This window comes from Rhincodon typus, chromosome 26, assembly GCF_021869965.1.
Source record: "Rhincodon typus isolate 14 chromosome 26, sRhiTyp1.1, whole genome shotgun sequence".
Classification (NCBI taxonomy): domain Eukaryota; kingdom Metazoa; phylum Chordata; class Chondrichthyes; order Orectolobiformes; family Rhincodontidae; genus Rhincodon; species Rhincodon typus.
The window spans coordinates 38,257,422-38,270,784 of NC_063357.1; the positions used below are offsets into that span (position 1 = coordinate 38,257,422).

At 47.2% G+C, this 13,363-nt stretch overlaps 2 protein-coding genes across 3 annotated transcripts in view; both read left to right on the forward strand.

Moving 5' to 3' along the window:
* mmp28 (matrix metallopeptidase 28) overlaps positions 1-3,318 on the forward strand; it is a 109,253-nt gene extending 105,935 nt beyond the window's left edge. Inside the window, exons 8-9 of one of the 2 annotated variants that reach the window (XM_048612624.1) lie at positions 307-725; positions 3,161-3,318. In XM_048612624.1, coding sequence (XP_048468581.1) covers positions 307-710 — 404 coding nt within the window. In that variant the 3' untranslated portion in view covers positions 711-725; positions 3,161-3,318. Of the gene's footprint in view, positions 1-306 lie in introns of both variants that reach the window. The other variant, XM_048612622.1, reaches the window with a different exon arrangement.
* The window catches only part of LOC109930943 (GAS2-like protein 2B), a 253,141-nt gene that overhangs the window by 119,555 nt on the left and 120,223 nt on the right, over positions 1-13,363 (forward strand). The gene's annotated exons all lie outside the window — the stretch shown is intronic.

A 13,363-nucleotide genomic window follows, 5' to 3' on the forward strand; every position in this document is an offset into this window, starting at 1 on the left:
TCCTCCTCCTCACTCTCCTCCTACTCCCTCACTCCCCTACCCTATTATCCTCCTCCTCACTCTCCTCCTACTCCCTCACTCCCCTACCCTATTGTCCTCCTCCTCTTCCCACACTCTTGTCGTCACCTTGGGGGATGGATTGGTCAGTTGCGTTGACAGTGTCGAGGTGGGAGTGACCAAGCGCAGGGAGGTGGGTGGCTAGTTTAAGGCAGAGTGGGGAGGCGGGAGGAGGCTCTGTCCTCCATGCTGAAATCAGGCCGGCCAATGAGCTGTAACCTGTCTAATGAATGGCTCTTGTCAGAGCAGGGGGCCGTTGCTGGAGGTACGCTGGGAATCATCTGGACAAGGGCTTCCCGATGAAGGTCAAGGCCATGGGTCTGCCTCGCCACCCAGACGCAGCTTTCTACTTCCCGCCACTGAGCCACGTGGTAATTTTCAAAGGGTCAAAATACTATGTCCTGAACGAAGAGCTGATGCAGGTGGAACAGTATTATCCTCGGACACTCAGCGATTGGAAAGGGGTCCCCATTGGCATCAATGGCGTCTTCACCTGGAATGAGAAGCGAACCTATTTCTTCAAAGATGAGACTTACTGGAAGTTTGACAACAGCAGACTCAAGGTGCTGCACCAGGGCAAGTGGGCAAAGGAACTGGAGTGGGCTGGCTGTTATCACAGGAATGGAACGGAACCTGGGAGCCTGAAAACGTGACGCAAGCAGAACATGGTACTCAAACAGCGCTCCTTTCTGGAGGCGTGAGATTTTCCTGCTCTTGTGAAAACTAGTGTTTGGAGCTACAGCACACCACAGGGAGAAAATAACACAATGAGAGGCTACAGAGGAAACCCAAACACAATGCAGGAGACCACACACCTCTGTCATATAGACAAGGGTATTAAATAACTCAAGGCACATTCATAGGATATCTGATTCCCCTAATGCAGGAACATGAAAGAACATTCAAAAAACAGGCATGGCATATCCAGTACCGCAAACATATTGACAGAGGATAGAGTACCCCCACACCCAGTAAGAGAAAAGGAAAGCACACAGAAAGGGTAATTTTTCTACATGCTGTTAACTCAACGTTATCACAATAACACAGCTCTTCCTTGGGGCTTTTCCCTATCTGGTCGGTGCTTTGTAACTACAAATCTTAATTTTTTTTATCAAGAGCCTCCCGCTCGCTGAGTAGGCTTCAGACTAATCCACATCCAGTAACCTGCTGTGAAAACTCTGCTCACATTTTGACAGTTCAAACAAATTCCACAGCAGCGGCTCAGACAACCTACAACGTTCTAAAAGATAGTTGATGTGCCGTTTCTCCTAATGTTAATGGATCCATGGGGACATAGATGGGGAAACAGGCCCTTCGGCCTAACTTGTCCATGCTGACCAGGTTTCCTAAACTGAACTAGTCCCATTTGCTTTAAAATATTCCAGAATTCAGATCTGACCCTTTGCAAAAACCTCTTCAGTTCCTACCTGGCTCATATCTTGCCTGTGTATCAGTTCTTGTTGCAAAGTGACCATTAGTTTTGGAGATAAATTGTCCCAGCTCTCCCAATAGGAAGATGGGCATTGCAGCATGTGCTGGAACTATGCCAAAGTGCCAATGTGGCTGACCCAGTGGGAATTATTTGTGAAGTTAAAACTTCTCATAGGCCAATGTTTAGAACCCCCTGAAAGGGTCTCCAACTCTGAGTTAGAGTTACAGACTTTGGTCGGGGGGGGGAGGGGGTCTGTGGTTTGACATACTTAGCTTAATAGTTACTCAGGGAAAGACCTCCTGGTTGACTCTAAAGCTGACCTATCGACAACTCACCACACGTGACAGCCCCATCCTAGATTTGACCTCAATCCGACTTCTCGCTCTCTCTACCTGACCTCCCATGACCCGATCCTTCACTCCCTCTGTCTGTCACCTCACCCTATAGCTTAGGAGGAAGGTATAGAGTACCCTATACAGAAAAACGAAAGTATAAATTACCCTACATGCAAGAATGAGGATATACAGCACCCTACACAAGGATGATAGAATAAAGTTCCCTATATATTAGGATGAAGGTGTAGATATCCTGTACACAAAGATGAAAGAACAAAGTATCCTGTACATAGGGGTGAGAGTATAGAGTACCCTGTAGTCAAAGATATGGGTATAGAGTAACCTATACATAAGGAAAAGCGTATACAGTATGCTATACACAAGGAGCATATGGAGCTCCCTATACATTGGGTGAGATTATAGAACACCCTAAATACAAAGAGCACACTGTACACAGGATACAGTATATTGCCATGTTGAGGTTAGAGCTACCTGACCTTTCAATCCTCTGTGCAAATATCAATGTATCATAGGCCAAACTGTAAAGCCACCTGTTCATATAGTCTCTCAATTCTTCAAAACAAAGGCAGAGGGAAAGGGCAGAAAATGCAAGCTGAATTTTGTTTAGTTTCACTGGTAATTGTTTAAAATAACTTTACCTCACATCCTATTATTGGTTATCATTTATACTGTTATCTACACTGATATCCTATCCATATGTATTTGTATGACAGTTTAACAGTAATCTTTGGAGCTTGCTGACAGTGCTGCAAATTGGGACAACATCACAGAATCTTCACTCACTGTGAGCGTTACTCCCTCTATGTCGCTGGGGAGAGAGTTGGGGGGTGGTCAGCTCTTCCTTGACATATTTCCCACGGTTTCATCACGTGACCCAGTGCCTCTGAGAGCCACACCCCCACCCTCCTGCCATTGGTGGCTGGACACACCCATCCCCAATGGGGGACTGCCTTCCAACAGCCAATAGGAAAGTGAAAAGTTGGTTGGATAATTCTTAACAATCAGCAAATGCTAATAAGCAAAAAATAATTCAAAGGAAAGGGAGGAAGAAACGTATGAGTTTTAAAGCCCTGATGATAACCCCCAGGTTTGTTCGCAACTTTGTCCTGAAAATGTATCACTCAATCACAGAGATTCCAGGCCATTCCTGCGGAATAGGCAGACCTAAGGTCAGGGTATGTACAGCAACACAGGTCTAATCATTTGTCCTTTTTGCTCAACCAAAGTTTTGATGAGGCTGTGTATTTATGTTAATCATTCTGAGCTGTAATTAAACCAAAACTGCCTTCTAAGAATGCAATTTCTTCTGTTTCAGCCACTCTTCACTCAATGAGAACTGCAACCGATCAAACCATGAACCCAATCGCTTGTAGTCATAGTCACACAGCACAGAAACAGACCCTTCGGTCCAACCAGTCCACAGCGAACATAATCCCAAACTAAACTAGTCCCCCGTCGCCTGCTCCTGGCCCATATCCCTCCAAACCTTTCCTATTCATGTCCTTATCTAGCCGTCTTTTAAAAGTTGTAACTGTGCCCAAATCAACCACTTCCTCTGGAGGTTCATTCCACACACAAACCTCCCTCTGTGTAAAAAAATTGCCCCTCATGCCTCTTTTAAATATCTCTTCTCCGATCTTAAAAATGTGCCCCCAAATCCCTCATCTTAGGGAGAAGACACCTATCACTAACCCTATCTGCCCTCATACTTTTAGAAAACTCTATAAGGTCACTTCTCAATCTCCTATTCTCCAGTGGAAAAAGTCCCAGCCTTTCTTTATAACTCAAACCCACCATTCCCGGCTACATCCTGGGAAATCTCTTCAGCACCCTTTCCAGCTTAATAATATCCTTCCTATAACTAGGCACATGTATGACTCCCCTTCATTTCCTGAACATATCTTTGATTCCTGCATTACAATCAATCTTTACTGTGTATTGCTGGAAGAAGACATGCTTTTTCAAAGCTATTTATCTTACACTTATCAGGATAATTCGCAATAATAATGTGAAGCATTAAAGTAACAGCATTTTTAAACTGTATAAGCAAATTGTGGCATGTGGACTTTGGTAGAGATGCTGCCCTTGGAGAATGTACCAGTTTGATGATGACTGACAACTGACTGCCAAGTTTTGTTTAAATTTAAACCAGGCAGGTTGACTCTGATTGGTCAAGGCCCTGAGGAATGAACCAATGAATAGTTGTTACCTATTTAGTTTAGTTGAAACAAGCACAAGGAGTGCACATGTCTGCAAATAGGGAGCCATGCATTCATATATGTAGCTTCCAGTACATGTAAGTGCACCACACTGTTAGTCCAACTGGCAATTTAAGTTGGTTTTCAGTGTAATTCTTAGCACTCTTAGGATTATTCAACAAATGCTGGCCAATTGCAAAATTACATGCAATGTTGGACACTTAAATTCATTAATCTCAAGCAAGTTCCATTTTACTGTTAACCAAATAGTCTTAGTTTTGCACCTACCCTCTAATATTGGGATCATTATCATTGTCCATTTACTTTAGGAGCTGTGTCTTCTCTTTCTGCCCTGCCAAACCCTTCAAGCAGCCAATGCATTCCATTGTTGTCTGGTCTTCTAAGTCTTGGCATTTTTCTCACGTTGATATTATTGCTGATTCGATTTAATTCCAAACACTCTGCTGTGTGTATGCTCCCAGAAATCACAGCATGCTACCATCTAACTTGTGTCATTAGCAGTCTATAAACTGCAGCAGTCTGAATCAATGGGAACAATGGGATACGGGGACCACAGCCATTGCATTATAGTTATTCTCTCGTTTGTTTGGAGCAAGGCCTTTTATTACAACCTTAAACAAGGCAGTTCAAATGGATGGGATGGAACAAGGTGGGTACCAGACAACACTGCTTTTAACCCCTCTATAACCCCTCTTTTCAAGTGACACAAAGATTTAAGATCAAACGCCAAATAGTCGAATAAAATCCATTTATCATTGTCACAGTTGTTCACTCTATTCACTTCAAATACTGTTTGACTCCTGACAGTAATGGAAATGGGCGTGGTATTTTCCCAGGTGATTGCCTTGTAACATCTGCCGTGTATGATACTGGCTAAGGGTTGTCTGAGGTAGTTTGCAGTCACCAATCCCCCTTTCCCTTTGCTTTGTCTTGGACCTATCTGATGGTCAGTGGTAGAGGATTTACCACTGTTCAGTATCTACAGAAGGGGCTCTTTCTTAGTTAACAATAAGGTTTATTGCACGATAGCAACAAGTACAACTACACTTGGTCAGGTATCATTACTAGGACCTTGGGGACCTGCTACAGATAGACCTTCTCCCTCCAAAAGCTCAGGTGAGCTCAACCCAGCGAGCATGCCACATCAACAATGGCTCTTGCCGTTGTAACATGAACCCCTTCAGAACCAGTCCCTTAAATCTTCCACTGGGACATTGGTAAAATAAGTGAGTGGGCAAAACTGTGACAAAGAGAAATTAGTGTTGGGAAGTGTGAGGCCATCTACATTAGACCCATCAATTCTGAGGTGTTTATAAATGATGCGAGGTTAGGGACTGCAGAGGGCCAGGGAGAAAATGAAAAATCAGGTTAAACGTCCAATTAAACATTAGCCTTTAACTGAAAGGGGCTGTTGTTCCTGCAGTTGGGTAAAGCTCTGATTCAGATCCTATTTAGAATTCAGTCCAGACTAAAGTATCCTTGACGTTGGAGGTGCAGTGCAGATTTTTCTCACATTCATTCATGAGATGTGCTCATCGCTGACAAGGCCAGCATTAATCGACTCTCCCCATTTACTCCTGAGAAGGTAATGGCCACTTATTGAACCAATGCAGTCTATGTGATGCAGGTCTGCCCACAATAGCGAGGCAGTGGGCCTAATGCTACTATTGCAGGACTGTTACTTACTCCTGAGACTCTGGGAAACTGGGTTCAAATCCGGCCACTGCAGATGGTGGAAATTGAATTCAATAATAAAAAAATCTGGAATTATGAGTCTAATGATGACCATGAATCCATTGTTGAGGGAAAAAGCTCGTCTGGTTCACTAATGTTCTTTAGGGAAAGAAACTGACATCCTTACCTGGCCTGGCCTACATGTAACTCCAGCACATGTGTCTTTTAGCTGCCCTCCAGGGATGGGAAATACATGGTCGCATAGCCAGCGATGCCCTCATTCCGTGAATAAACAAAAAAACACATAGGGCTATTAGGATGGGAATTCCAGAGATTTGTCCACTTCCATTTCCAAATATGGTGGGTATTCCCACCCACTCCTGACCTTGTTCTCCTCAGTGCAGTTGAAGGAAGCTTGGGCATCTTGTAGATGGCACACCCTGCTGCCATTGTGGTGAAGGTGGTGATCAGGGTGCCAATGAACAAGCCTCTTTGTCCTTGGGTGGCATTGAATGCCTTGAGGAGCTGCAACCATCCGGGCTTGTGGAGTGGGTTTCCATCATGTGTGCTTTGTGGCTGGTGGGTAGGCCATGAGGAGTCAGGAGGTGAGTTACCCATATCAGAATCCTAGCCTCCGAACTGTTCTTGTAGCCCCAGTGTTTAGATGCCTGAACCAGTTCAGTTTTTAGTCAATGGCGATGGTGGTAGTGTCATTAATGATGATGCCATTGGATATCAAGGGGAGGTGGTTAGATTCTTTGTTGACGGTGATGGTCATTGGCTGAAATTTGTGTGGCATGAACATAATTTGCCCTTTATCAGTTCAAGCCTGGAGGTTGTCCTAGTCAGGCTTCAGTAACTGAGGAATCGCAATTGGTGCTGAACATTGCACACTCATTGGCGAACATTTCCACTTCTGACTTTATTACGGAGGGAAGGTTATCGATGAATGATGGGGTGGTGGGTGGCTCAGTGGTTAGCATTGCTGCCTCACAACACCAGGGACCTGGGTTCGATTCCACCCTCAGGCAACTGTCTGTGGGAGTTTACACATTCTCCCTGTGTCGGCATGGGTTTCCTCCAGGTGCTCTGGTTTCCTCCCACAGTCCAAAGATGAGCAGGCTAGGTGGATTGGCCACACTAAATTGCCCATAGTGTGCAGGATAGTTGGGTTAGCCATGGGAAATGTGGGGTTACAGGGTTAGGATGGTCTCTGTGGGATGCTCTTTGGAGGGTCAGTGTGGACTTGATGGGCCAAATGGTCTGCTTCCACACTGTAGGGATTCTATGAAGCAGCTGAAGATGGTTGAGCCTAGGACACTACCCTGAGGAACTCCTGCAGAGTTGATTGGGCTTCAACATCATTACCATTTTCCTTTGTACTGGGAATGACTCCAAGTAGCAGGGAGTTTTCTCTTTGATCCTCATTGACTTTTATTTTCCAGGGATCCTTGATGCCACACTCTGTCAAATGCAGCCTTGATGTCTAGGGCTGTCACTCTGACCTCACCCTTTGGAATTCACCTCCTTTGCCTATGTTTTGACCGAGGCTGCAATGAGGTCAGGAGCGGAGTGGTTCTTGCAGAATTCAAATGAATTGAAGACAGCAATTGTCATCATTCACGTGCTCAACTGTTTCTTGAGATCGTGTGGAGTGAATCAAATTGGCTGAACACTGCTATCTGTGACGCTGGGGACCTCTGGAGGAGGCTCAGTTGGATCATCCACTTGGCACTTCCGGCTGATGATGGATGTGAATCCTTAAGTGTTTGCCCTGATGTGCTGGGCTCCCCCATTACTGAGGATGGGGATATTTGCAGAGTTTCCAGCTCCTGTTTGTAGAAGTGTCAATACTCACCATAAATCTGTAAGATTGTGAAGCTTTGATCTGATCTCTGTTGGCGTCGGATCACTTAGCTCTGTGTGTTGCATGTCAATTTCATAGGTTGCTGTGCAAGCAACCAGTTTGATAGCTTCGCAAGACTAATAACAAAGTCCAATATTGCACAAAACACATTCCCGACATGAACCTGAAGTGAGCAAACTGCCTCCTTTCTCCATTTTCAGTCTTTGCATTCCATCCTTTGACGACCTATAGCAAATCACAAAATTGCAGGATGAAATTCAAAGCAATAGAACCAATTTCTTTTCAGTTTTAAAAATGCAACAGGTGAAAATATATTATACACTTGAATTTACCCTCAGCAGTGTTTGTAATATAACTGTTTAACACATTCTTACAGTCTGCCTATATCCAACACTTTTAAATGGAGCAGGTTAATGATTGCATTAAAACAGCACAGCATGGGGAACGGCAGAGTAATCAGAAAACGGCTCATAAGAATGTCTTAAGCTTTGTTTTCATTCTAATGAGGGGCCATTATCTTTGTCGATCCGAGACAGGCTTGGCATCAACTGGGCATCAACCAGGAGCCGAGGTTGGCACAGTGTTGACGGCCTGGTTTCAACATCAGCCAGTTTCCCCCTGTCACTCAGCACTTGACCGGCTCACTCCCTGGAAAGTTCCAGCTCTATTTACTCAGGACGGTGGTGGCGAATTGGCCCATTGTTTCGCTCCGACATTTCTTATCTCGTTGACGGAACGCACTTCTTTAAAGCTGCCTTTTTGGAACATTGCACAATGTTCTCATAAAAAAAAATGATCAAATGGTACAGTGCCAACACCAGAGAAAATGCATTTCAACCTTAAATAAAAAGAAGCTGCTGCGTCTGGGGGAGTCGATCCCTGATACTTTGTGTGTGTCTGAGTGCAGTCGATCCCTGATCCTTGGAGTGTCTGGGTGCAGTTGATCCCTGATCCTTGGAGTGTCTGGGTGCAGTCGATCCCTGATCCCTGGTGTGTCTGGGTTCAGTTAGTCCCTGATCCCTGGTGTGTTTGGGTACGGTCAGTCCCTGATCCCTGAAATGCCTGGGTACAGTCGATCCCTGATCCCTGGAGTGTCTGAGTACAGTTAGTCCCTAATCCCTGGTGTGTCTGGGTGCAGTCGATCCCTGATCCCTAGTGTGTCTGGGCACAGTTGATCCCGGATCCCTGAAGTGTCTGGGTGCAGTCAGTGCCTGATCCCTGGAGTGCATGGGTAGAGTTGATCCCTGAGATGCCATATTTCTGTATGCAGTTGATCCTTCTTCTCCCAGGTCTCTGGGTGCAGTCAGTCCCTGATCCCTCATGTATCTGGGTGCAGTCGTTCCCTGATCCCCCATGTCCCTGGGTACACTTGATCCCCGATCCCCCATGTCTCTGGGTGCAGTCGTCCCGTGATCCCCTGTGTCCCTGGGTGCAATCAATCCGTGATTTCCCATGTGTCTGTGTACAGTTGATCCCCGATCCCCCGTGTCTCTGGGTGCAGTCGGTCCCTGATCCCTCATGTGCCTAGGTGCATTCGGTCTCTGATCCCCCGTGTCTCTGGGTGCAGTCAGTCCCTGATCCCTCATGTCTCTGGGTGCAGTCAGTCCCTGATCCCTCATGTGTTTGGGTGCAGTCGGTCTCTGATCCCTCATGTCTTTGGGTGCAGTCGGTCCCTGATCCCTCATGTCTCTGGATGCAGTTGGTCTCTGATCCCTCATGTGCCTGGGTGCAGTCAGCCCCTGATCCCTCATGTCTCTGGGTGCAGTTGGTCTCTGATCCCTCATGTCTTTGGGTGCAGTCGGTCCCTGATCCCTCATGTCTCTGGATGCAGTTGGTCCCTGATCCCTCGTGTATCTGAGTTCAGTTGATCCCTGATTTCTCTCGGTCTCGTTGATGCTGCTTTGGAAATAAGGTGATTCTGTGTTACTTGATGGATTCCCTATTTTAAAAAAAAAATTAAACAAACTAATTACCCTCAGCACTCAGTGAATACTTGCCCAAAGACTGACATCCTTTACGTCTGTGCCATCTTAAAGGGTCACCATGCTCCTGGACAATCTGACGTTGGTCCTCCCTGCAACATCGAAGCACGGCAGCGACAGAGCTGTGCTGTTCATGGTAGACAGCTGACACTCTCTCACACAAACAAATCCCTCTTCTCACCATTGTCACTGTTTAACATCTGGGCCTCGTCCTTTACCTGTCCTTCGCTCCGTCCTGCCTAAACACCCTCCATGTCAGTGCTACCCTTCCCACCGTTGGATCATCGCAAACAGACAAGTAATTAGTCAATTACCAGCGAAGCTTCTATTTACAGACAGTAAAAGGGAAGACAAACAAAACCAATACAGGCTGCATCTCCCTAACTCAATGCAAAGTAAATACTGGCATCAAGCCCAAATGGCGATTTGATATTCCATGATGGTCTTCTGTCTCCAGCTTCCAGATTGACCCCCGTCATGTACCAGGAGAGCTCCCTCCCTCACTGTCCTCGTCCTCCTTAGCTTCCATTCACCCATCTCGTCAGCATCCATCACATCCCCTCACTGCGTGCTCCAATTGTGCCGAGCACAGTGCACTGGGATAGTACAGTACACTCTGTCCAGGCTATACTGCAGGGCCCCAGCCCAGACCAATGGAACCCACATCCTCAACAGCTCCATTGCTGCCTGCTCCCCCACTGTCCTGCTCGAAGCCTGGGCAGTATCGTACCTGGGCTCCGCATCGGGCAGGGAAGCGGGCAATGGAGCCATGAGCCTTGTGAGTAGGCCTTGTCCCCCAGGAACCAGCCTTGTAGGGTACCTGGACCCTCAAACAAAGGTATGTGAGAGAGATGTAGGTGTGGTGGCAGCTACCAGGGTAAGTGGGCACACGGCTTCCAGGAAATAGTAACAGGGATCACAGATCGCCTGAATATTAATGTGATGGAATCCCCACCCCTACTCATCCTGATGATGAATACCCCAGTGTCGTGACATGGCTCTCTGAGTGCCGTATGTGTGCAGTCAGTAAGAACTTGGGCCTGGGGGAGGCCTGTTCCTGGCTCCTACTGCCTGGTCTGCAGCACTGATCTCACCTCAGGGGGAATGAAATGAACCGGTGTGATCTCACATGGAAGGTAGCGGTCCTTGTCCCTGTGTGCTGGTGGGAGCATGACAGAGAGATCCCGCTCAGCTCACCCATTGGTGTCTGGAAGGAGCCTCTCACGTTGAAGGTGAATGAGGTAGGGACCTTCCCAGTCCCTGGGAGAGGATGGTCTCCCACTCCAGCAACCTGCGCAGTTCCTTCACTGTATCCCAGGACGTGGAGCCTGTGCCAGCACGGTGCCTCTCTCAGTGCCAGGAAACGGAGGCAGGACCAGAAACCTCAGGGCCTCCTGCAGGCCTCACTCCTGCTGAGGCGTCCCCATGCCTCCCTCAGCCTGGAGCTCCTTGTCCCCCACAGCAGCTCCTGAATATGGGCTCGGCCTGAGTCAGAATCATTGAATCAGACAATCCCTAGTGTGGAAGCAGGACGTTTGGCCCATTGAGTCCACACCGACCCACAGAGTCCTGTATCGATCCGTCTCCACCTTCTTCCTTAGGCAGCAACAGCGAGCAACGTCCCACCGGAGCCGGCGGTGGGGGGGGGGTGTGCATTTCCTGATGAAAGTGACCAAAACTGGGCAAATAAGGAGCAAAAGTGTTTCTTAGATCTCGGAGCTGTCATCAATGTCATCCAGATGATGTCTGAGCACATTCTGTGAGATTTGTTGGATATGGATAATGGAGGGGCGGGGGGAGATATTTAAAAAAAATAATTTGGGGATGTGGGTGTCGCTGGCTGTCCCAACATTTCTTGCCCTTCCCTAGTTGCCCCTGAGAAGGTGGTGGTGAGCTGCCTTCTTGAACTACTGCAGTCCATGTGCTGTAATCATACCCACAATGTCCTCAGGGAGGGAATTCCAGGACTTTGACCTAGTGACAATGAAGGAATGGCAATATAATTCCAAGTCAGGATGGTGAGTGGTTTGAAGGGGAACTTGCAGGGGGTAGTGATCCCAAGTACCTGCTGTCCTTATCCTTCTAGATGGAAATGGTCATGGGTTTGGAAGGTGCTGTCTGAGGATCTTTGGTGAATTTCTGCAGTGCATCTTGTAGATAGCACGTAGCTACTGAGAATCAATGATGGAGGGAGTGGATGCTTGTGGATCCTGTACCAAACAGGTGCGCTGCTTTTTTGTCCTGGATGGTGTCAAGCTTCTTGAGCGTTGTTGGGGCTGCACCCATCCAGGCAAGTGGGGGGTATTCCATCACACTCCTGACTTGTGCCTTGTAGATGATGGACAGGCTTTGGGGGAGTCAGGAGGTGAGTTACTTGCTGCAGTATTCCTAGGCTCTGACATGATCTTGTAGCCACTGTGTTTATGTGGAGAGTCCAGTTGAGTTTCTGGTCAGTGATAACCCTCAGAATATTGATAGTGAGGGATTCAGTGATGGTAACACCATTGAATGCCAAAGCATGGTATTAGTTCATCTCTTAGACATGTCTCCAATGGGCTCATCAGGATGCAGTTGCCTGCTGAAGGTGCCTCAGCTGCTGAGTAAGCAGTACAGGTCAGCGAAATGGGGCTTCCTGTAGTACAACACCAGCCTCCCAATCTCATCCACCCCGAACCCCACATTGATCACTGAATCTCACACTGTGCCCTGCACTTAACTGCTGGTTGAGGACTCTGATGTGTCTGGCTCACACAGGTTCCCTGCAACAAGTCTTTCAGCCTGCAGCGACCTTTCACACCATCATTGCTGACAACTTTGTCATCATTGGAGATATTTGGTTTGATTTGCAAGCACCAAAGACTTCGGGCAAATCGGTGTGTGAGCAGCACAGTGCCTTGAGGGAAGGGGCATGTTTTAGCTGGCAGTGCAGATCTCACTGAACCTGGCAAACACCAGAACCGGCCTCGTCACCAACGAACTGCCACCAAACCTCCACGTCCCCTCACACTGTGGGTCACAGTGACCCATTTCCACCCATTCTCCCCTTCCACAGAGCGGAAATATTGAACTTCATCCACAACATGTGCTCCCTGAACCCCAGCTTTATAGGTTGCTGATGATAACCCCGCTCCTTCGTGCTCCCCCTTCAGGGATCACAGTGGTGGTCACAGTCAGTACCCTCTTCCTCCTGTTGCCTACTGATGCTCCTCCAAATTCTGCCCGTTGAACTTGAGATTCCCCTGGCTAGCATCCTTATCCCTGCTACTTCCTCTGCCTCCCACTCTCCATCACCCTTTGACTCCCCACCCTCTCTATCGCTTATACCTGTCCACTGCCCTACAGCCCCTACAGTCTTCAACCCACCTGAACAATTGACAGACAGACCCCTAGATCTGCAACTGACATTAATGAACAGTCCCTAGACATATGTGACCAGACTTCTGATCATGGTGTTTGAAGATATTTTGACGACAGTAGTCAATAGAATGAGCAAATTAATAATTTAAGTGTCTAGATATATTTAATCCCTATTTCCCCAAGAGCTAGCACCACAGATTTCATGTGGGTAGGACAATATTAGCTTGAAACAATTCCTTTAGCTGTGAAATTAACCCGCACTGCATTTCCCTTGGCTGTAGTGCAGCCAGAAATCCACAGGAGGGGGCTGTTGGGTTACCAAAGGCTCAGGTCCATGAACCAAAGGAAAGGAACTTGGGAAGACCAGAAGGCCATTTGGCCCCAAGTGCCTATTCTGTCATTCAATTAAATTGTGGCTC